The sequence below is a fragment of the Oncorhynchus keta genome, chromosome 19 (genome assembly GCF_023373465.1).
Source record: "Oncorhynchus keta strain PuntledgeMale-10-30-2019 chromosome 19, Oket_V2, whole genome shotgun sequence".
Taxonomy (NCBI): domain Eukaryota; kingdom Metazoa; phylum Chordata; class Actinopteri; order Salmoniformes; family Salmonidae; genus Oncorhynchus; species Oncorhynchus keta.
In genome coordinates, this window is record NC_068439.1 from 65,807,262 (window position 1) to 65,832,332 (window position 25,071).

The 25,071-nt window shown below is 41.2% G+C and overlaps 1 protein-coding gene across 3 annotated transcripts in view; it reads right to left on the bottom strand.

Moving 5' to 3' along the window:
- Positions 1–25,071, bottom strand: part of LOC118398713 (lethal(3)malignant brain tumor-like protein 3) — a 49,061-nt gene that overhangs the window by 8,345 nt on the left and 15,645 nt on the right. The window contains exons 15-22 of one of the 3 annotated variants that reach the window (XM_035794348.2): positions 23,480–23,594; positions 18,738–18,840; positions 18,000–18,080; positions 16,765–16,920; positions 16,340–16,441; positions 7,110–7,201; positions 715–872; positions 560–622 (exon numbers count right to left, since the gene is read on the bottom strand). In XM_035794348.2, the coding sequence (XP_035650241.2) occupies positions 560–622; positions 715–872; positions 7,110–7,201; positions 16,340–16,441; positions 16,765–16,920; positions 18,000–18,080; positions 18,738–18,840; positions 23,480–23,594 (870 nt within the window). Of the gene's footprint in view, positions 1–559; positions 623–714; positions 876–7,109; positions 7,202–16,339; positions 16,442–16,764; positions 16,921–17,999; positions 18,081–18,737; positions 18,841–23,479; positions 23,595–25,071 lie in introns of all 3 variants that reach the window. The other 2 variants (XM_035794347.2, XM_035794349.2) reach the window with 2 other exon arrangements.

Below are 25,071 nucleotides of genomic sequence, written 5' to 3' on the forward strand. Positions count from 1 at the left end.
CAAAATATTTGCACCTTATTCATAAAATATTGGCACTTATTTTAACGTACTAGCATGCAAAAAATAATATTTCAAGTACCATCACCATCACTGTTTATTTGATTAATATTGTGATGCTCCAAACTGAATACAGTTCAACTCTATATCTGACATGGTACAGGTGTCTTCTTTTTTTAAGCTCATAACCGTGTGTGTGAGGTGTGTACGTTTGTTTCAAAGTAGATTTATTTAGGACTACCAAGAAACACTCTGTGTGACGCTGATTTAGCCCACTGCAGTAAAAGTTTAAACTCTGAGGCAGACACAGATGTGGAGACCACAGAGCGATAATGTGGAGGTAATGCATCTGATGAAACACAAATGGGATCTTTATAATCCCACAAGCAGACAGTAAATGGGAAGTCCTTTTCCCAGAAGTGTGTGTGTGTGTGTGTGTGTGTGTGTGTGTGTGTGTGTGTGTGTGTGTGTGTGTGTGTGTGTGTGTGTGTGTGTGTGTGTGTGTGTGTGTGTGTGTATCAGTGATCAGTGAGCTAAAAGCTGTAGTGTACTGAAACTGTACCTCATCTCTGAAAGTGTGCACGTGTTCGTTACAGCCTGGAAGACCTTGGATGAACTCAATCACCTGTAACACATTGAACATCATGGTTAGTACAGTTATCCAAATTACCCAGACAGTTATTTAGACTGCAAGAAACAATGTAAGTTATCCAGTACCTCCTCCACTGTCCACACAGCCACTTTGCTTGAAGTGATGCCAGCCACGGTGGGTAGCAGCTTGCTGTGCTGGTCCCAGCAGAAAGGAGTGCTGCTGGGGGATGGCGAGGTGCATGGCATGAACACTGACTGGTGAAGGGCTTCCTGTAGTGTCAGCTCTACTGTATGGAAGAGAAGAAAATAAACATACAAAACCTTGAATGAATTAACTTAATTTTAAACAACAAGGGATCTGTTGCTGTGGCTACCTGTAGATGAACTGCTTGATATTAAATCAGCAAGGGATCTGTTGCTGTGGCTACCTGTAGATGAACTGCTTGATATTAAATCAGCAAGGGATCTGTTGCTGTGGCTACCTGTAGATGAACTGCTTGATATTAAATCATCAAGGGATCTGTTGCTGTGGCTACCTGTAGATGAACTGCTTGATATTAAATCAGCAAGTGATCTGATGGAAGTATCTAGAAATGCTAGAAGAAACAGAACGCAGATCCTTGACGCCCACCTTTAACCATATTAGGAACCAGGGGCAACCAGTCTAATCAGATAGTGAGTTAATGCTGACTGTTACTTTGCTCCAGGCATAAACACATCTTTGAGCATCTTCCAAAGATTATTTCCTAAAATGTATAATTGGTAGTGACAATTCAAGTGAAGCAAAATATTTTGACGTTTTGAGAGTAATTCTAGTTTGATGGAAAATGAAGATAAATGTTGCCACGGGAGGAACAAATCTACTGTAGCAAGAGAGGGAGGACCACTTAGAAAGGTTTCAGCCAATAGCAAAGGCCACAGTCAAACGGATGGGTCATAACTCTTAGTACAAATTGAATGACAGTTGTGACACAGCAACTTCATGTTACTTTACTTTGGTGGATGGAGAAAACTAACAACAAAGCACTCAAGGACAATATTATTCATGTTTCAGGGAAATGGGAAGTATTTTTTGGAAGAGTCTTCTCTTGCCATTCTGCTGAGTAAATACCTTTGGGACATGTGGTGTTATATATGAAAATGCATGTTAGAGAATGACCACTACTCATTAAATCTATAATATACAGCGGGGTCCGAAATTAAAATGTAATTAAATGATATTGTATGCTCAAAAAAATTGGGAATTATTTTGTATTTTATTTTATATTAATACAATTGCTCAGATAAAGAGATTCTGTATAACAAGTAATACTATTTTCTCAAAAGGTAGGGCTCAAAATGATTGACACCTCTGTTTTCAATACTTCACCTTGTGAGGATAACGGCACTGAGCCTTTTTCTAAATTGTTTTATGAGTTGGAGAACACATTGGAAAGGATCTTAGCAGTGGCGGCTCAACCATTAAGGCGTTAGGGACGGCACCCCACTTGTGATAAACTGTTAACAAATATATTATATCATTCATGGATTATATTTTAAAATGCTGATAAAAGTGTGGTAAACATTTACATTTTCCGGTTTCAAAATGATATTGATTAACAAAAGGCTAAGCTTGAGAGCAAATATATATTTAATTTCATTTGCGATTTTCATGAATAGTTAATGTTGCGTTATGGTAATGAGCTTGAGACTATAAATAGGATCCTGGATACGGGATTGCTCGTCGCAACAGGTTAAAACAAGCTGTTCAGTTACCTACTAGTCAGCCTCTCAGTAGTGCTGAGTGATTAGTGCTTTTTGAGGTAGGTACGGTTTTGATTAGATTATTTTTTAAATAATCAGGTTTTAGATGTTTCTTTATACATTAAATGTATTATGAAATAAAGCTTTTTAATGGAAATTCCAAACCCCAAAATAGTGAGAATTAAATTTTGCAATGTCTCTGTCAGGTCCACTTTTGGTAGACATAAATAGAAAAATAGGAAATTATTATGAAATACTAAAATATTTCAGTTGTGTATATTACTTAGTTGTTATTTAATAACTTAATTATTTTTCATTTGTTAAAGTCATCATCACATCATCTTTAGTCATCCTATTTAGCTAGCCTGCCTAAGTACTGTAGCCTTCATACAGTATGCTACAGCGCTGTCTGATTAAATAATTGTACTCGTTTTTCAAAGTAGATAAGGCATACTTTCACAAACTGTCTCTGTCCCTCTCGTTGTTGTGTTCTGTACATTCACCTATCGTGCGGTCTGTGTGGAAATCTAACCTAACGTAGCAGACGTAAAAGTGTATCCATCCAGAGATCTACAGTACCAGTCAAAAGTTTGGACACACCTACTCATTCAAGGGCTTTTCTTTATTTTCACTATTTTCTACATTGTAGAATAATAGTGAAGACATCAAAACTATGAAACGACACATATGGAATCATGTAGTAACCAAAAAAGTGTTACAAAAATCCACCCTTTGTCTTGATGACAGCTTTGCACACTTTTGGCATTCTCTCAAACAGCTTCACCTGGAATGCTTTTCCAACAGTCTTGAAGGAATTCCCACATATGCTGAGCATATGCTGAATGAGTAGGAGTGTCCAAACTTTTGACTGGTATTGTATATATAATAACGAGATGCTCATGTCTCCGGGACCTAACAATGGGGGTCGTTGTCGAACTAGGTTGAATATTTGCTTAACTGAAAATGACAACTCTCTTAAGCCCAGCATCCCACAAAATTCTTGCCTTGATTTCAGTTGTAAATTATTTAAATTCTCTCTAGCGAAACGCTGCATTGGGCTCACAAGAACCCCTGAACTAAATGGAATTAAAGAAATTAAACCAACATTGGCCAATTAGTTATTTAAACCCGGAGAAAATAAATGTTGGTTAATCACTCAGCACTACCCCTCAGTGATTCTGCCAGCAGCAACAGCTCCGCGTGCGCATAGGCCCGGCGAATATTGTTTGGATTGTTTTACCAGCCATTTGCTATGAGTGGGAATTGCCCCAATGAAATTGCAGGATTTCATAGCATAAATTATAACAGCACAAAGTAAATGGATCATCCTGTGGCACTCAAATGTGGACTCAGTCAAAACCTCTGGGTCTGCTCTAGTCTCCCTCCCAATGAGTCTCCTGCACCAGATGGCTTGAGATTAGATCTGCTCTATCAGGTACAGATGGCACTAAAGCTAAAAGCAAATTGTAATGAAATAAATAATCATAACAGTCACTGGAGTCTGGGACCTGATAAACCGGATATCTACATCCAACAAGAGTCAAAGGACTGAGAGATACACTAGCTCAAACCTTCTCATTGTGGATCTGGTAGGACAAAAAAGCATGACAGTGGCTGGCCAATTCTCCCCATGGTATTCATAAACTGGGAGTATCACAAAGTATGATCAAATTAATTAGCAAGCTATAATACATTTTTTAGAAACATTGAGAAATAGTTTGGAAAATTTGGGGGTAAAATTAACCAGTTATCTACCTTTGATAAGCATCTAGCTAGCTATAGCTAGCTAGTTAGCTCCCATTCCAAATTAGTCTTTCTAAACTAATATGTCACTAACTCAGAAATATTAAGTTGTTTCAGAATGAAACTAGCTAGCGCATCATGCTTTGTGACATGGTAGCTAGCTATCCCCATTTAGATAATGTATTTTCACTTATTGCATCTGCATGCTTGTTGAGTTCTCCCAGGTGCACCCGTTAGTTCGTGAGCTGGCTGCTCATTCTAAATAGTATAATCTAATCTGTTCAAAACAGTGGCAGCATATGCAGCATTTGTCATTCGGTTTTTGACATGCAAAAGTGAAATGTATTTATGCTGTTGTTCAAATGCACAGATCGATTCTATATCTTCTCAAAGAAACTATCAGTAGTTTGAAAACTTCGCATCATATTTTTGTCATGCTGCTTTGTTGACAACTCCAACGACCCCGCGCCCCTGGTATTCAGCCAATCAGCGGCCACCACTGGATCTTAGACCATTCCTCCATTCAGAATCCTACCAAAGCCTTGATATCATTAGTCTGCGCTTATGGACTGCCCTCTTCAATTTAAACCACAGGTTTTCAATGAGTTTCAAGTCCAGAGACTGAGATGGCCAATGCAAAATGATGTTTTTCTGTCGAATTAACCATTTCTTTGTGTAATTTGATGCGTGCTTGGGGTTATTTTCTTGCTGGAGGATCCACTTGCAGCCAGGTTTCAGCCTCCTGGCAGAGACAACCAGGTTTTTGGCTAAAATGTCCTAGTACTGGGTAAAGTTGATGATGCCTTAACCATAACAAGGGCCCCAGGACCAATGGAAGCAAAATAGCCCCATAACATCCACCACCATTTAGTAGGTAGGGGTAGGTATGTGGTATAGGGTTCTTTTCTGCTCATGCATTCTAATTGAGGCTGCAAACCCACAACTGGAGCGCGTAGTTCTGGAGCTCTATTTTCATGTTATCTGACCAAAGCACTGGTTCCAATCCATGTGCCAATGCCGCTTACTAAACTCAAAACTACATATGTTGGATGACATGAAATACAGCTATTTGGCCACACACGCCAGGGGTGCGTTTGGCGTCGAAATGAGAATGCTGCCTAAATTTGTTTTGTGTGTAAAAAAAAGATTTTGAAAGAAGTAGCGCCCCTTGTGTGCACCGCCAGTAATAACATATACCACGGTATGGGTTCAGGAACGGTATGAAGGTATGAAAATCAGAACCGCACAACCCTAACGAAAACTAATTCTGTCTGTCTTTGTATTCAAATAATATTTGCTTCCAGCTTGCTAGCCTTTGATGAGTTCTGACTATAAACTTAAAATATTGTTAACTATCAGGTATTCTATTGAAATATGTCTTTGTCTGTTCAGCTGTTCGATTCTTTGGGTGAATAAACTTTGTTGGAACTTTTATAGTGTCCGTCAGTTTCTTACTCTGTTATTTAGAATCTAACACCTTCTATCCCTTCAGAAGAGTGAGAACTCACAAAGACACAAAGGACCAGAGCAGACAGAGCCTTTAATGCTCTGACACAGGGACATCACACAAATAACCCTGAATCCAGGGACTGTACTGTACAAGGAGTGAGACATTCCTATTGCTTTAAGGTTTCTTATTGCTTAATGGTTATGTTCACACTACACTACAAGGACTGCTTTGGTATGCGGTGCAGTTTGGTTTCATTTGGAGAGGATGTGAATGTTGGAATTTCGCTCAATAAATCAACTGAAACCAAAGGAGCTAGGACAAGAAACAAGATATATTATCTGTGCCAAAGACATGAACATTTACATAATTGCACTGTGTAAAACTGTTTTGACAGCTTGTGCCTAGCCCTGGCACGACAGAGTAAGGGGAGAGAAATCCCAAGAGGTGTACACATTCAGCATAGTAAAAGACAGAGGAAGTGATGTAATTCTTGCTTAATCTACATTACTGATTCATACTGTGAAGGAAGGCACGGGGTAAGATGAGTGGGAGGCGATAGATCAGACTATATTGGGGAAACACTGTGCAGTGTTGATATTGATATTCAGTGGGAAGAAGAGATCTTAGAGATCCTTATTATTCTCTATGTTTGGTTAGGTCAGGGTGTGGGAAAATCTATGTTTTCTATTTCTTTGTGTTTTTGGCTGAGTATGGTTCCCAATCAGAGACAGCTGTCTATCGTTGTCTCTGATTGGGGATCATACAGTGGGGAGAACAAGTATTTGATACACTGACGATTTTGCAGGTTTTCCTACTTACAAAGCATGTAGAGGTCTGTCATTTTTATCATAGGTACACTTCAACTGTGAGAGACGGAATCTAAAACAAAAATCCAGAAAATCACATTGTATGAGTGGCTCTGTAAGAAGCATCTCAAGGTCCTGGAGTGGCCTAGCCAATCTCCAGACCTGAACCCAATAGGAAATCTTTGGAGGGAGCTGAAAGTTCTTATTGCCCAGCAACAGCCCCGAAACCTGAAGGATCTGGAGAAGGTCTGTATGGAGGAGTGGGCCAAAATCCCTGCTGCAGTGTGTGCAAACCTGGTCAAGAACTACAGGAAACGTATGATCTCTGTAATTGCAAACAAAGGTTTCTGTACCAAATATTAAGTTCTGCTTTTCTGATGTATCAAATACTTATGTCATGCAATAAAATGCTAATTAATTACTTAAAAATCATACAAATGTGATTTTCTGGATTTCGTCTCTCACAGTTGAAGTGTACATATGATAAAAATTACAGACCTCTACATGCTTTGTAAGTAGGAAAACCTGCAAAATCGGCAGTGTATCAAATACTTGTTCTCCCCACTGTATATAAGTTGTCATTTTCCTTTTGGGTTTTGTGGGATCTTGTTTTCTGTATAGTTTATTTATCCTTACAGAACTAACTGTATGTGCTTTCGTTTTTGTCAATGTTATTTTGCTTTTGGTGTCATCAATAAAAAGAACGATGTATGCCTACCACGCTGCACCTTGGTCCACTCTTCATGCTACAATCGAGAGCCGTAACAACAGTTCAGTACCTTTGGTTTCAATTATGCATGGCACCTCACTCTTCATCTCCTCATCCTCCACCAGCTCCTCTACCTTCTTCTGCTTGCAAGGCCGCCCAACCCTGGAAGAGAGAAGGGGGTCAATAGAGACACACAAACAGGGCAATCTTGCAGGAACTGGGATCACACAATTTGGAAAAACATTTTTAATGACATACTGAGTTATTACTTAATTATCACAGTACATTCCAATATGTTCTAATACCTTCACTACTCCTGGGATGAAAATGTAATGTAGATTGTAATCACTCCCAAATCCCAAAAATAGTTTGGTCAAACTCAATCAACATGCTGCTCTGATGAGTCTTGATAATTCATAAATTACAGAGTAATGACTTGAGTTCTCTCTAAATTAAACTTAGCGAACACCTTCGGTCCCCTCTCTTTTCCATGTCTTCAGAATTTGTTTTGTGCATTGGACTGAAAGCAGGTTCCAACTCTGGAACAATATATGCCATTTAGCAGACGCTTTTATCCAAAGCGACTTACAGTCATGTGTGCATACATTCTACGTATGGGTGGTCCCGGGGATCGAACCCACTACCCTGGCGTTACAAGCGCCATGCTCTACCAACTGAGCTACAGGACCACCTATATAAAACACAGAGATAACACTTGGTGCCAGTCCCTTAACAACCAATTTCTCTGTGCAAATAACATTACTCAACATTTTAACAATCAACATTTTTTAATTAACATTTTAAGAATAAAGTGACGTTTTTGGTGAATTTCATGTTAGCCTATACAAATCAAGCTGCCCACATATGGCCAACAGCTCTGTGGCCATGCTTGTGGAGTAGAGATACTGTACAATTATAGTGAAATGGGATTGAGTGCATATTTGTGTAAATACCTGCTGGTAATGACATTAAAGTGTTTTTACAAGAGAAACACAGCATTATGTCATTTAATTATACGTTACTTTAAACCTGAGGAAAACAGTGCATGATGGATCTGGTAGTGTATGCTTGAGGAGTAATTTCTACTACTAGGCCTTCAATAACCACAATGAGAGGAGGGCAACTGGAGGGCAAGCATTAGTCAGATGACAGTTTGACAAATGTTGGGGAAGCTGATGTAGAGGCTTGGTACCTAGAGCAATCTTAAATTCTACTACTGTGACTCTGAGGCTCTCTGTGTGGCTCTCTGTGTGAAAATAGATAGGTTCTGATCTTTGCCCATGAACATTAAACTCTCAAGTCCAGAAAAAAGGACTTAACCTCAATTGTGTATCGGTCACTTGAAGGAGGATGTATACACCACCCCGTTCATGAAAATGGATCACTCCTACAGACAGTGAGTCACGTGGCTGTGGCTGTGGCTTGCTATATAAAGCAGGCATGGAAGCATTCAGTTACTGTTCGATTGATTGTTGGAATGGGCAAAATTGGTGACCTAAACATCTTTGATCATGGTATGATCGTCGGCTCCAGGCACACCAGATCCAGTTTCTCAGAAAGGTTCGCACTCCTGGGCTTTTCAAGAACAATACTGTACAGGGCTGTCCCCGAAAAAAAAGTGTAAAAATCTTGGTCGACCAATAGTTGTCTGTTCAAGTGAGCGAAATTTGTATTTTTTTTTTTACATATATACAGTCGTGGCCAAAAGTTTTGAGAATGACACAAATTTTCACAAAGTCTGCTGCCTCAGTTTGTATGATGGCAATTTGCATATACTCCAGAATGTTATGAAGAGTGATCAGATGAATTGCAATAAATTGCAAAGTCCCTCTTTGCCATGCAAATGAACTGAATCCCCCAAAAATATTTTCACTGCATTTCAGCCCTGCCATAAAAGAACCAGCTGTCATGTCAGTGATTTTCTCATTAACTTTTTTGGGATAGGGGACAGCATTCAGAATTTTGGATGAAAAGCGTGCCCAAAGTAAACTGCCTGCTACTCAGGCCCAGAAGCTAGGATATGCATATAATGGTAGAATTTGATAGAAAACACTCTAAAGTTTCCAAAACTGTTAAAATAAGGACTGTGAGTATAACAGAACTGAAACGGCAGGCAAAAACCTGAGGAAAATCCATCCAGGAAGTGCTATTATTTTGAAATGGGTGTTTTTCCATTGAAAGCCTATCCACCATATAAAGGGATAGGACCCAGATTCCGTTCCCTATGGCTTCCACTAGCTCTGAACAGTCTTTAGACATTGTTTCATGTCTTTATTATGAAAAATTAGGGAGAATGAGTAGTTTCAATGAGAGGCCAGTGGAAAATCCCCAACTTGTTTGGTGCGCAATCCCGAGAGCACGCCTTTCTTGTTTTTCTTTAATATTGACAACGCTATTGTCTGGTTGAAACATTAGCAATTATTTAGGCTAAAAACAACCCGAGGATTGATTATAAACATCGTTTGAGATGTTTCTACAAACTTTACGGATACTATGTTTCTACGAACTTTACAGAATTTTCGTCTGCTTCTTGTGACTGCATTTGAGCCATTGGATTACTAAACAAAACGCACCAGCAAAATTGAGGTTTTTGCATATAAAGAGGGACTTTATCGAACAAAATGAACATTTATTGTGTAACTGGGAGTCTTGTGAGTGCAACCATATGAAGATCATCAAAGGTAAGTGATTCATTGTATTGCTATTTCTGACTTTCGTGACTCATCTACTTGGCTGGTTACTGTTTGTAATGTTTTGTGTGCTGAGCGTTGTCCTCAGATAATCGCATGGTTTGCTTTCGCCGTAAAGCCTTTTTGAAATCTGAAACGGCGGCTGGATTAACAACAAGTTAAGCTTTATTTTGATGTATTGCGCTTGTGATTTCGTGAAAGTTAAATATTTATAGTAGTTGAATTTGAATTTGGCCCTCTGCAATTTCACCGGATGTTGTCGAGGTGGGATGCTAGTTTTTAACACAGGTGTGAGTGTTGGCGAGGACAAGGCTGGAGATCACTCTGCCATGCTGATTGAGTTCAAATAACAGACTGGAAGCTTCAAAAGGAGGGTGGTTCTTGAAATCATTGTTCATCCTCTGTCAACCATGGTTACCTGCAAAGAAACACGTGCTGTCATCATTGCTTTGCACAAAAAGGCCTTCACAGGCAAGGATATTGCTGCCAGTAAGATTGCACCTAAATCAACCATTTATCGGATCATCAAGAACTTCAAGGAGAGCGATTTAATTGTTGTGAAGAAGGCTTCAGGGCACCCAAGAAAGTCCAGCAAGCGCCAAGACCGTCTCCTAAAGTTGATTCAGCTGCGGGATCGGGGCACCACCAGTACAGAGCTTGCTCAGGAATGGCAGCAGGCAGGTGTGAGTGAATCTGCACGCACAGTGAGGTGAAGACATTTGGAGGTTGGCCTGGTGTCAAGAAGGGCAGCAAAGTAGCCACTTCTCTCCAGGAAAAACATCAGGGACAGACTGATATTCTGCTAAAGGTACAGGGATTGGACTGCTGAAGACTGGGTTCAAGTCATTTTCTCTAATGAATCCCCTTTCCGATTGTTTGGGCCATCCAGAAAAAAAGCTTGTCCGGAGAAGACAAGGTGAGCGCTACCATCAGTCCAGTGTCATGCCAACAGTAAAGCATCCTGAGACCATTCATGTGTGGGATTGTTTTTCAGCCAAGAGAGTGGGCTCACTCACAATTTTGCCTAAGAACACAGCCATGAATAAAGAATGGTACCAACAGATCCTCCGAGCTCAACGTCTCCCAACCATCCAGGAAGAGTTTGGTGATGAACAATGCCTTTTCCAGTATGATGGAGCACCTTTCCATAAGGCAAAAGTGATAACTAATTGGCTCGGGGAACAAAACATTGATATTTTTGGTCCGTGGCCAGGAAACTCCCCAGACCTTAATCCCATTGAGAATTTGTGGTCAATCCTCAAGAGGCGGGAGGACAAAAACCCACAAATTCTGACAAACTCCAAGCATTGATTATGCAAGAATGGGCTGCCATCATTCAGGATGTGGCCCAGAAGTTAATTGACAGCATGCCAGGGTGGATTGCAGAGGTCTTGAAAAAGAAGGGTCAACACTGCAAATATTGACTCTTTGCATCAACTTCATGTAATTGTCAATAAAAGCCTTTGACACTTATGAAATGCTTGTAATTATACTTCAGTAGTCCATAGTAACATCTGACAAAAATATCTAAAGACACTGAAGCAGCAAACTTTGTGGAAATTAATATTTGTGTCATTCTCAAAACTTTTGACCACGACTGTAGACACACTGTAGACACACATGTGTTTGAATAAAATCAACTAAATGCACTGAACTTGTCTGATACTTTAAGAGCACTGGTTGATGAAATAATTAAGAAACAAATGACTCAAGAGGGAGCCTGGTGGCCACTCTGTGTTAATCTTTTTATTTTATTTTTACAGCCATTTAATTTCTTATTTGTTTCTCTGACTGAAACGTTATGTTACCGAAATCCCTCATTTGTTTAGAAAAAACATTCCCTATTTGCTCAACCCTTGCTCTCTTTATGTGAAACACGTATGCATCGCATGCATGTGACCAATAGGGCCTGACCTACTGAATAGCCTATCAGAATAGCCTAGTGATTAAAGCGTTGGGCCAGTAACCGAAAGGTTGCTGGATCGAATCCCCGAGCTGATGAGGTAAAAATTTGTCGTTCTGCCCCTGACCAAGGCAGTTTAACCCACTGTTCCCCAGTAGGCCGTCATTGTAAATAAGAATTTGTTCTTAACTGGTGTCACGAAGTTGGCCTGGGGGTAGGTTTATGACAGTCCTAAATACCTATTCACCCATTTTTCGTCTCTCTACCCTACTGATGTTACATTTGCAAACCCCTTTGGTTAACATAGAGATTCTGGGAACATCAGAAGGTGGGGGGAAATGAACTTTTTTCTGGTAATGCGAACAATTGAACATATGCAGTGGTACTTAATGAATATGATGTCAGTTCGGTTGTCATCTGAGACATTCTCATCAATGATAAGATGACATAAACTCTACAGTGGAAAGTCTACACATCAGAGTTATCGGATTCACATGGAATTGTTGTTCAATCTAAATGTTTGAATATGAAATTATTCGTGATGGGATGAAATGTGATTTTAGCTTTTAAAATGTGAGATTTGGGTTTTCATAAGGTAGGACTCTGCTCAATCAGTGGCCCGCCCCTGTGAATGGACATGGGCTATAAAACTTTTCAAACACGCTCTCCTCTCCCTTCCTATATAAAGCCTTGACGACAATGTAACCTCCTGTTCCAAGGATGTGAGGACGACGGTCCGATGTCAGAATGGTTCAGATAATAACTACAGAACAAAGCCAACATCAGCGTGAGCTTTGGTTACGAATGGTATGAACTTTGAATTCTTATTCACTACAGAAGTGATACCTCCTAGCCGTTGAGTTAGCAACAGCAGCTGCAAACGCAGGTTAGGAAGGAACAGACAGAGTATCCCGTCTACCACACAACAACGTTACTACAATGTATCCAATTTACCAGCAGAGACATTCTTCAAAGGACAAAGGACTCGGTTGGGCAACACGGCCTTCCATCTACCACCAACCTACCGAAGCGCAGCTCAGAGTAAATATTTATTGCATTTTCCTTTTCTAAATGGGCGGTAATTTAGAATGCATAAAATACTGTATTTACGATAGCACAGCTTCACCCTTTGTTCCTCAGTCTTCCCGCTCTTTCACTCAAACCCAGCCCCTTTTCTTTTGTGTAACAAGCTGTCATATCTGTTCCGCCCGCCAGGGACGTTTTCCTTTATGACGTAATTTGTAATCAAGTTATGATTTAATTATGTGTATGTGTAATTCCGTGTGATTAGTTAGGTATTTAGTAAATAAATAATTAAACCCAATTTTGTATTGCTGATTCAACTTGTTAGCCAGGGTTTGTGCAGATAACCAAGAATTTACAACTTTCAGATGAGACTGAATTAAGATGACGATTAATATTGACTGCTATTGATGTAAAATATTACTAAGTCTTTAAGAGTTTATTCTGAAAATAACAGCTCTATAAATATTATTTTGTGGTGCCCCGACTCTCTAGTTAATTACATTTACATGATTAGCTCAATCAGGTAATATTAATTACGGAGAAATTATTTTATAGAATAGCATGTCATATCACTTAATCCAGCATAGCTTGCCTAGTTAAATAAAAAATAATAATCACATCAATAAATTGGTTATAACAAGCTCTGAACGCCATAACACATGACAACAAAATTGAGGCAGAGGATGGGAAATAGGAACTTGAAATTGGCTAATGTTTACTGGTTCCCAGGAGGGAAATGGAAGTCAGATGTATTTGACTTAGTTGTGGAAAATACTGTGGATCATGCAAGCGCACTGTGTAAGTATTATGTGTGCCAAACAAGTGCTGTTAGATTACAATATTATATATTGTTTTGACCATTTGGAACAGTGTAAACAACACTAAATTGTGTACCAGTGTCTGTTCTAACCAAAACATTTTTTGTAGAAAGCAAAGATCAAAAACAGTTACATGCATTCGTGAATTGTGATTTATTTATTGTTTAGGCTAATTATTCAGCTCCCTTATTTTATGCTTGATTGCTTATCAAAGCATGAATGACTCGTATGCTGTGGGATGACATGAACAAATAATTCATTGATACATTAGCTCAGCAGTTCACAAACTGGAGGGTTGCGACACAATATGGGGTCGCCTGATGTGAAAATGGGGTCGGGGATAAAAACATTTATTTACAATATAAAATTGTCTTTGTATCTCAAAATCATTGCAATCTGGTTGCAACCTTAAATATCTACATGAAAATTACTCAAATCTAAAATTCTACAGAGAGCGTCCTTAGATCATGGGAAAAGGCCACACTTGACCGTTGCACTTGAACTATTCCCACAGTGAATGGCTAGGCCTGTTACACTATGAAACCACACACTATTGCGGAGACTTTGATATTACTGGCCGCAATTGATATGGTGAAAACAATGTGTGGAGTGACAGAGGCACACAAACACATCAATACCTTTGTCAGATAACATTGTTAAACAAAGAATTCATGCTATTGCGAACAATCAAGAGGAGACTGACTGAATGACTCAAAAACTCCCTAGCTTATGCTCTCCAAATGGATTTTAGCTGTGAGGACCAAGATGTGCATGCATTGACTTTTGTTCACTATACATGTCGGGGGATGTTATTCACCAGGACATATTGTTCTGTCTCACGATTCCCGAGAATAAAACAGCCAGGGGATGTTCAGTGTGCTGCCTGGCTGTATTGATGAAAAACGGATGAATCATGTGACCGAATGCATTCACGGGTCACTACGGAGGAGTTTTGGTTCTTGACTCAAAGGGAATACCCTGCTGCCAGTCTCACTCTGATCATCCTCACTCAGGATTCCAACTTGGGAACTCAGGCCTCTTTCTAGAGCCCCGACCTTCTGACCTGATGATCACGGACATCATGATTAGACTTTTCAGAGTTCCCAGTTGTCTTGAAAGCACCATAAAACTCACAGTAGCCTTTGCCAGCTCATATCTGTGTGAAGCGGGATTCGGTGCTATTGTTTGCATTAAAACCAAATACCGATCCAGGTTGGATGTGACAGCAGAGATGAGGTGTTTACTGTCGACCACGCCCTCTAACTTTGAGAAGGTCAAGCTCACCCACCTCATTAGTGGTGGTTAGATAAGATACATTATGTCAGACTAATTTGCAATTGACTATCATACCATCACATACTTTTAATGTGGGGCTGAGTTGAATAGATCGTCAGAAATACTGTTATAATGTTGAATGGCATAGCCCCAAATTTAAAAAATCACGTGGTTGGGGTTGCGAGAAAAACGGGTTTGTGGGCAAAAAAAGTTAGGGAACCCCTGCAGTAGCTTACAGTATATATTGAAATATAGGCCTAAGAAGGTTACGCTATTAAGACTAAACAGGAAGCGCTCTTAGGCTTTCAGCTCAGTGCTGGTTATACAAGGCTGCGTGCATATTATGTGTGACAAACAGGTGTTGTTAGATCACAATGTTTGGAACAGTGTAAACAACACTAAATAATTTTAAAGTAATACCAGTCTAACGGGGAAAAAGCCTTTATTACTGCATAGCAAAGATTAAAAACAGCACATTTGTGAAATTGCTTTATGCTACAGTTTGTGGTTGAGTGAGGCTTGGTGTTCTCAACACCAATATGCTGGTTAACTTTGCTATTATGCACATACAGAAGCAACATACAGTACCAGTCAAACGTTTGGACACACATTCCAGCTATTTAAAAAAAAACGATTTTCTACATTGTAGAATAATAGTGAAGACATCAAAACTATGAAATAACACATATTCATGTAGTAACCAGAAAAGTGAATGAGTAGGTGTGTCCAAACATTTGACTGGTACTGTACAGGGAAAGGCACCAATTCAACGGCAAACTGAAGATTATGTTTCAGAACCACGGACAGTGACCTCTATCCAACGTGTAAGAACGCACATTTGTTATAAAATATTATTATATTTATTAGTGTTGCACCATTATTCTTACATAATATAACTGCCGTAGCGGCAGGGTAGCCTAGTGGTTAGAGCGTTGGAGCGTTGAACTAGTAACCGAAAGGTTACAAGTTCGAATCCCTGAGCTGACAAGGTACAAGTCGTTCTGCCCCTGAACAGGCAGTCAACCCACTGTTCTTAGGCTGTCATTGAAAATAAGAATTTGTTCTCAACTGACTTGCCTAGTAACATAAAGGCAATTTTTAAAGTTTTTTATTTATTTATTTATTTTGTATTGTATTTCACTGTCTTTTCCTTCCCAATTTTGTGATATCCAATTGCGATCTTGTCTCATCACTGCAACTCCCCAACAGGCTTGGGAGAAGTGAAGATCGAGTCATGTCTTGCAGATTTCACACCAACATCAGAAATTCACAAGCTAGTCACAACCTGTTTACGTGACTATCAAATCAGTTACGTGACTATCAAATCCTCACAGTCCTATCAAGAGTCCAACACTGGGCCGGCAGGCAGGCGGGCAGGCAGGCAGGCGGGCGGGCGGGCGGGCAGGCAGGCGGGCGGGCAGGCAGGCAGGCAGGCAGGCAGGCAGGCAGGCAGGCAGGCAGGCAGGCAGGCAGGCAGGCAGTAATAATACAGTACAGTCACACACCACTCCACCATCAGATTTAATGCGAGGTCTGGCAGCCATTCCGGAGAGCAGGGTTATTCACATGTATTGTAAGGGCCACTCACCTCCTCTTGGGCTCTGTGCCGACGGGTTTCGCCATGCCGCTGCCAGCCATCTCACCCCTGCCAGGCTTTTCCAGGTGATTTGTGTTGGCGCTTAAGTGCTTGCTAAGAAATTGTCAGAGAGAGGAATTGCTTTTAAGTTGTGCAGAAAGAACATCCATAATAAGGCTGGCGGGGAACAGTTTAGAATGTTTAGTCACTTCAGACAGAAATAGATGAGGGCTGTTCACACTTATTTGGGTGTTAAGCTGCTAAAATGCTTCAAGGAATTTAGAATTCAAAATATGAAGCTACACGATGATAGTTTCAGCCAAACTCAGGAATTATACTGTATATTTTCCCCCCTACAACATCTGTCTGGGAATGTCTGAGAATGTTGATTAGTTAAGAGCATTCTGAGCGTGTTCTGGTTACTAATTGGTCCTTACTCTGCAGTGAGAGCTAGAGCTGGGTGGTTCTCTGGGTTGGGTTCTGCCCGTCGGGGTCGGCCCAGTCCTCCTGACCCTGGCATCTCACCACTCAGACGGTCTGGCAGCACTGAGTCCTTGTTGATGTTGAGATCAGAGTATGGGCATCCCACCGCACTGCAAATCAGAAAACGGACATTATTACAAATGACTGATTTCAGAAAAAGGACTTTGTGTAATACAAACTTCATAATAGGACTTCATTATAACTTAATAAGGTATTAATAACATATGTTACCATCAGACAAGATATGATTTCACACATCAATGTTCTTGGGGACAGAATCAATAAAAGCAATAATAAATTGATAAATAAATAATAAATAAAGGTGAATGCACCAATTTGTAAGTCGCTCTGGATAAGAGCGTCTGCTAAATGACTTAAATGTAAATGTAAATGTAAATAATGAGAATAGGGAAGTTGTCTCACACTGAGAGCGTGTCACAGACTCTCTTTCCTGTCTAATCGGGCAAAAGATGATTTTGCTATAAAACATGTGAGTTTACACAGTTCCAAGTACTTCTCAATAGTCACTGCAGCAAACCAAAGAATTCTGAGTCGCTGGGATTGACGTAATTAATTCCAGGGGGTTGAATCTCAATTTGGAAGCATTACATTTGCTGCAGACAATAGCAGTGTGCAGACTGTGACTACTTCTTTACAGTGCATTATCACCTTCTCATTAACTTTGGGGGAAACATACTTTAAGTCCACTAAAAAGGAAATATATAAACAACATATTTGCATATACATGGGGGTATGGATGGTTGAGTAACTGCGACCACTGACTGATGAGAGCAGAGAAGAGAAATTGAAGCGTTTTTCTCATTCTCCTCTAATCCCGCTCTCATTCCTCCCTGGCCACTGTCACACATTTTTATCAAAATGAGGATCTTCCCCATTATTTCTGGCCATAGCTAGCTGTGGCACTACCTGTTTAATATGCCAGGTTAGCCCACAAATCCTGATAAAGCGCCCTTCATTCCATAGATACATTTTAATAAACTACAGTATGTACTCAGACTCCAAGGTTAATCAGCTTACATTACAGATACATGGTACAGTGTCCCCATTAAAAAGTGACTCTACAGCAGTATCTATGACCTCAGGTAACTATATAATGTAGGACTTAAATGTCAGAGTCATATTGCCTTTGCTGCAAATATTTTTCTGCTCACATTAGTAGATATACTACACCTGGAGGGGTATATGCTGTAAGAAAGCCAGCTGATGCAGATGCATCATTGTAGGTGTATGGAGAGTGGAGATGTGGTTTCTTAGGAGAAAAGGGAAAGAATGGTGATGAATACTGATGGGAGAGAGTGACACTCATGCGCTTACACGGCTGTGCTTCTAGCTCCACACAGCCAATTATACAGCCTATATACAGCCTCACCTCAGGGGCATACAGGTACGTGTGGATCATGTACAATACCAATACTGTTGACATCCAGACCTAACACAGCTGCTCTAGGCATATATTGGGTGTCTTTTGCATTACGGATGTCTATGCTACAATATCGGCTAATACATGTAACCAGTTGATCAATGAGCAAGAAGACCCAGTTTGACCATTCACTGGCCTGTAGTGATATGAAGCCTGTTGGTGTTATTTGTATAATTTTTTATTTTTTATTTAACCTTTATTTAACTTGGCAAATCAGTTAAGAACAAATTATTATTTACAATAACGGCCTACTCCGGCCAAACCCTACCCCGGACGACGTTGGGCCAATTGTGCGCCACCCTATGCAACTCCCAATCACGGCCGGTTGTGATACAGCCTGGAATCGAACCAGGATCTGTAGTGATGCCTCTAGCACTGAGATGCATTGCCTTAGACTGCTCGGGAGGCCTATAAGTGTCAGTTTCCAGTAGATGGTAGTTTTATTCCTGGCCAGCCAGATTGAGTGCTGTGAGAGAGAGAGAGCACCTGTGGTGGCCAGAGTAGCGGGCTCCTTTGATGTGGCCCACACCTTTACACCCTGGGGTGGGACATCCGCCCTGCCCTGATGACTGAAACAGCTCCTGTGGACCTGGGGATGAGGAGAGGGGAGATATTACATTTGGGTCTACAGTACCAGTCAAACGTTTGGACACACCTCCCTACATTCAAGGGTCTTTCTTTATTTTTACTATTTTCTACATTTCAGAATAATAGTGAAGACATCAAAACTATGAAATAACACACGGAATCATGTATTAAGCAAAAGTGTTAAACAAATCTAAATATATTTTACATTTGAGATACTTCAAAGTAGCCACCTTTAGCCTTAATGACAGCTTTGCACACTCTTGGCATTCTCTCAACCAGTTTCATGAGGAAGTCACCTGGAATGCATTTCAATTAACAGGTGTGTCTTGTTAAAAGTGAATTTGTGGTATTTATTTCCTTCTTAATGCATTTGAGACAATCAGTTGTGTTGTGACAAGGTATGGGTGGTATACAGAATATAGCCCTATTTGGTAGATAACCAAGTCCATATTATGGCAAGAACAGCTCAAATAAGCAAAGAGAAATGACAGTCCATCATTACTTTAAGACATGAAGGTCAGTCAATCCTGAAAATCACAAGAACTTTCAAAGCTTCTTCAAGTGCAGTTGCAAAAACCATCAAGCGCTATGATGAAACTGGATCTCATGAGGACTGCCACAGGAAAGGAAGACCAAGTGTTCCCTCTGGCTGCAGAGGATAAGTTCATTAGTTTCCAATCTGAAAACAAGACTCCCTAAATTGTATCAGCATATCGATTGCGCAACCAGGGCTCGTAAAACCTTGGATCATCGCTTTTCTAACTTCCGCGATGCATATAAGGCCCTCCCCCGCCCTCCTTTCGGAAAAGCTGACCACGACTCCATTTTGTTGCACCCTGCCTAAGGACTGAAGCTAAAAGAAGAAGCTCCCGCACTAAGGTCTGTTCAACGCTGGTCCGACCAATCTGATTCCACGCTCCAAGACTGCTTCCATCACGTGGACTGGGATATCTTCCGCATTGCGTCGAACAACAACATTGACGAATACGCTGATTCAGTGTGCAAGTTCATTAGAACGTGCATTGAAGATGTCGTTCCCATAGCAACGATTAAAACATTCCCAAACCAGAAACCGTGGATTGATGGCAGCATTCGCGTGAAACTGAAAGCACGAACCACTGCTTTTAATCAGGGCAAGGTGACCGGAAACATGACCGAATACAAACAGTGTAACTATTCCCTCCGCAAGGCAATCAAACAAGCTAAGCGTCAGTGTAGAGACAAGTAGAATCTCAATTCAACGGCTTAGACACAAGAGGTATGTGGCAGGATTACAAAAAGAAAACCAGCCCCGTCACGGACCAGGATGTCTTGCTCCCAGGCAGACTAAATAACTTTTTTGCCCGCTTTGAAAACAATACAGTGCCACTGACACGGCCCGCTACCAAAACATGCAGACTCTCCTTCACTGCAGCCGACGTGAGGAAAACATTTAAACGTGTTAACCCTCACAAGGCTGCAGGCCCAGACGGCATCCCCAGCCGCGCCCTCAGAGCATGCGCAGACCAGCTGGCTGGTGTGTTTACGGACATATTCAATCAATCCTTATCCCAGTCTGCTGTTCCCACATGCTTCAAGAGGGCCACAATTGTTCCTGTTCCCAAGAAAGCTAAGGTTACTGAGCTAAACGACTACCGCCCCGTAGCACTCACTTTCGTCATCATGAAGTGCTTTGAGAGACTAGTCAAGGACCATATCACCTCCACCCAACCTGACACCCTAGACCCACTCCAATTTGCTTACCGCCCAAATAGGTCCACAGACGATGCAATCTCAACCACACTGCACACTTCCCTAACCCATCTGGACAAGAGGAATACCTATGTGAGAATGCTGTTCATCGACTACAGCTCAGCATTTAACACCATAGTACCCTCCAAACTCGTCATCAAGCTCGAGATCCTGGGTCTCGACCCCGCCTTGTGCAACTGGGTACTGGACTTCCTGACGGGCCGCCCCCAGGTGGTGAGGGTAGGTAACAACATCTCCACCCCGCTGATCCTCAACACTGGGGCCTCACAAGGGTGCATTCACCCACGACTGCATGGCCACGGACGCCTCCAACTCAATCATCAAGTTTGCGGACGACACTACAGTGGTAGGCTTGATTACCAACAAAGACGAGACGGCCTACAGGGAGGAGGTGAGGGCCCTCGGAGTGTGGTGTCAGGAAAATAACCTCACAATCAACGTCAACAAAACTAAGGAGATGATTGTGGACTTCAGGAAACAGCAGAGGGAGCCCCCCTGTTCATATCGATGGGATAGTAGTGGAGAGGGTAGTAAGTTTTAAGTTCCTCGGCGTACACATCACAGACAAACTGAATTGGTCCCCCCACACAGACAGCATCGTGAAGAAGGCGCAGCAGCGCCTCTTCAACCTCAGGAGGCTGAAGAAATTCGGCTTGTCACCAAAAACACTCACAAACTTCTACGGATGCACAATCGAGAGCATCCTGTCGGGCTGTATCACCGCCTGGTACGGCAACTGCTCCGCCCACAACCATAAGGCTCTCCAGAGGGTAGTGAGGTCTGCACAACGCATCACCGGGGGCAAACTACCTGCACTCCAGGACACCTACACCACCCGATGTCACAGGAAGGCCATAAAGATCATCAAGGACAACAACCACCCGAGCCACTACCTGTTCACCCCGCTATCATCCAGAAGGCGAGGTCAGTACAGGTGCATCAAAGCTGGGGCCGAAAGACTGAAAAACAGCTTCTATCTCAAGGCCATCAGACTGTTAAACAGCCACCACTAACATTCAGTGGCTGTTGCCAATATATACTGTACTCTATCATCTACTGCATCTTTATGTAATACATGTATCACTAGCCACTTTAAACTATGCCACTTTGTTTACATACCCTACATTACTCATCTCATATGTATATACTGTACTCGATACCATCTACTGCATCTTGCCTATGCCGTTCTGTACCATCACTCATTCATATATCTTTATGTACATATTCTTTATCCCTTTACACTTGTGTGTATAACATAGTAGTTTTTGAATTGTTAGGTTAGATTACTCGTTGGTTATTACTGCATTGTCGGAACTAGAAGCAAAAGCATTTCGCTACACTCGCCTTAACATCTGCTAACCATGTGTATGTGACAAATACATTTGATTTGATTTGAGCCTCAGAAATTGCAGCCCAAATAAGTGCTTCACAGAGTTCAAGTGACAAACACATCTCAACATCAACTGTTCAGAGGAGACTGTGTGAATCAGGACACCGATAAGAAGAAGAGATTTGCTTGGGCCAAGAAAAACAAGCAATGGACATTAGACAGGTGGAAATCTGTGCTTTGGTCTGATGAGTCCAAATTTGAGATTTTTGGTTCCAACCGCTGTGTCTTTGTGAGACGCAAAGTAGGTGAACAGATGATCTCTGCATGTGTACTTCCCACTGTGAAGCATGGAGGAGGAGGTGTGATGTGTGGGGGTGCTTTGCTGGTGACACTGTCAGTGATTTATTTAGATTTCAAAGCACACTTAACCAGCATGGCTACCACAGCATTTTGTAGCGATACGCCATCTCATCTGGTTTGTGCTTAGTGGGAGTATCACAGGACCTCCAGGCTGTGTAAGGGCTATTTGACCAAGAAGGAGAGTGATGTAGTGCTGCATCAGATGACCTGATTTCCACAATCACCTGACCTGAACCCAATTGAGATTGTTTGGGATGAGTTGGACTGCAGAGTGAAGGAAAAGACGCCAACAACTGCTCAGCATATGTGAGAATTTCTTCAAGACTTTTGGACAAAACAATCAAGGTAAAGCTGGTTGAGAGAATGCCAAGAGTGTGCAAAGCTGTCATCAAGGCCAAGGGTGACTACTTTGAAGAATCTAAAATATTAAATATATTTATTTGTTTAACACTTTTTCTAGTTACTACATGATTTAATGTGTGTTATTTCATAGTTGTGATGTCTTCACTATTATTTTACAATGTATAAAATAGTAAAAATAAAGAAAAATCATTGAATGAGTAGGTGTGTCCAAACGTTTGACTTGTACTGTACCTCGTGAGACATTATCCACAACATGACTTCAGGCAAACCATCCTAGAATAATGTTACAAAATCTATTGGATTCATGTAATGCTAATGAGCAGTACAATGTCCATATTAGGATAGCCTCAGAGTCACAAGAAGTAGGTGTCAACCTCAGAAGGAGTTGGTACTAATGAGAGCCATACAGGTAGAGAAAAAGCAGATATCTTCCTGAATCTGTCCTTAAGACACGAGTGAGCTGTCATGTGAAGCAGTAGCTCTGTACTCTGAAATATGACGGCAGCATTGACTTCTCCACGCCACGTTTCCATGGACACCATTACACAGGGAGAAATGATCAGGGAGGGGAGGCAGAGGAAAGTTATTTGTTCTGCTCCCAGCATCCTCTGGGTAAAATACAGGATATTGACCATATGATTTCAGGACAGGACTCAGGAGCCGGACTCGGGAGCCATCAAACATCTTGAGTTATTTTGAGCAATTATTTTCACAAACAAGGCTTCAACTACTTCTTAAATATAATAACGGCAGATCAGATTAAAACAATGTAAAGTTGGAACTGAGGCAGGGAGCTGGACATGAATAGATTAGGATGAGTCATAAAGCCACTCACTGATCGGGGGCTGGAGGGGGTGGCCTGTCTTAGCACACCAGCCCGCAGGGTGGATGTCTGGGCTGTCTGTGTCCACCCAGTAGTCATACTTATCCGTCCAGCCGTCAAAATGGATCTAAAGGAACACACAAACCAAGGACAAACGGTCACAGTAAAATAGCTAAATATAGAAATGTGGGGAAAAGTGATTGTCAAAACCATGGTAGACATGTCTTGGAGGTAAGAAGCAGAACTGCTGATTGCGCCAGTCTACCTGACAAGTATTGTCTCCGACTGAAGCCCCCTGTCGCTGCCTCTTACAGCTGCCTAGCCCTGCTATCTATGTGAGGCAGACACACAGCCTAGTTGATCACTATCTCTCCCTCAGTTCTGATTCACACTCCTGACAATGAGAGTTTGCTTCACAGTCTGGGGCAAACAAGAAGAGACATGAGCACATCAGGGAGTTGTGGAAAGGCAGACCATCCTAGTCTACAGCCTTCTTCCCTCCCTGGCTGAACACCCTTATTACTATTTTACAGTTGAAGACAACATGAAATATGAAGCAAGTGATGGTTTTCAGAGGAACTGGAGAAGGGGAAGCAGTAAGATAACGCATGTGATTGTTGAAGGACAATGAGAGCATGAAATGCCTGTAGTGTTGGTTTGTGTGTGAGTGATAGTGATGGTGGGGATGGAAGGAGATTTAGAGAACACTGCCTTGGAATGGAAGATAAAAGTCAGGACAGAGGTCCAGATCACATCTAAAGGCTTGTATATAAATGGAGGAGTGAAAGTAGAGTACAGTTTAGGGGTTAGGATTTATTTAATATATTTGTGTGTGAGTGTGGGGGGAGGTAGATCCGCTTGAATGTTGTTGATAGGTATTGGGTTCTATCAATTTAACTGTTTGCATAATTTCTAATTCCCCTTACTTATGTATTTTCTCCAACCATATCACCCCTCTCCTGACTGGAGTAAACTAACTGATAACAATACTGCTATTTTAGCTCACATGTACGGTACATGTAGTTAAATAATTATAGATCTATTCCTAATTTCCTCATTCTGCAAGTTCTGAATGTTCACCCACAGCGGGTAAATCCACCATTCATTGTGATCTTAACTCCGACCCTCCAATGTCCACAGTCTAACCCATCTTTCCCAGTATAATACAGTTTTGCTATTTCCTTTTGCAATACATCCCTCCACTTGACTGTGATGTGTTATGAGGTTCCTGAACCTCCCTATTTGTAACATTTCTGACGATATTGCCCTAAAAATAAATACTTTACAGAAGAGTGTAATGATATTTCACATTGACTGATCACATTTTTTCAGATCCACTAACAATACAGTTTGCAAGCCCATCTGAACACTGATATTATGACATAACAACCATTCCTGGCATAACAACCATAACGATCATTCCTCCAAAAGCGAGCTGCCAATGGACAGTACCAGAAAACATGTTCTATTGATTCTGTTTCCTCGTGGCAGAGTCTGCACAATGCTGACTGTTCAATGCCCCATATATTGAGTATTATTTTTGTAGCAAGGATTTTATATAATAGCTTAAATTGAAATGAATGCCTGCTCTTTCCATGACATAG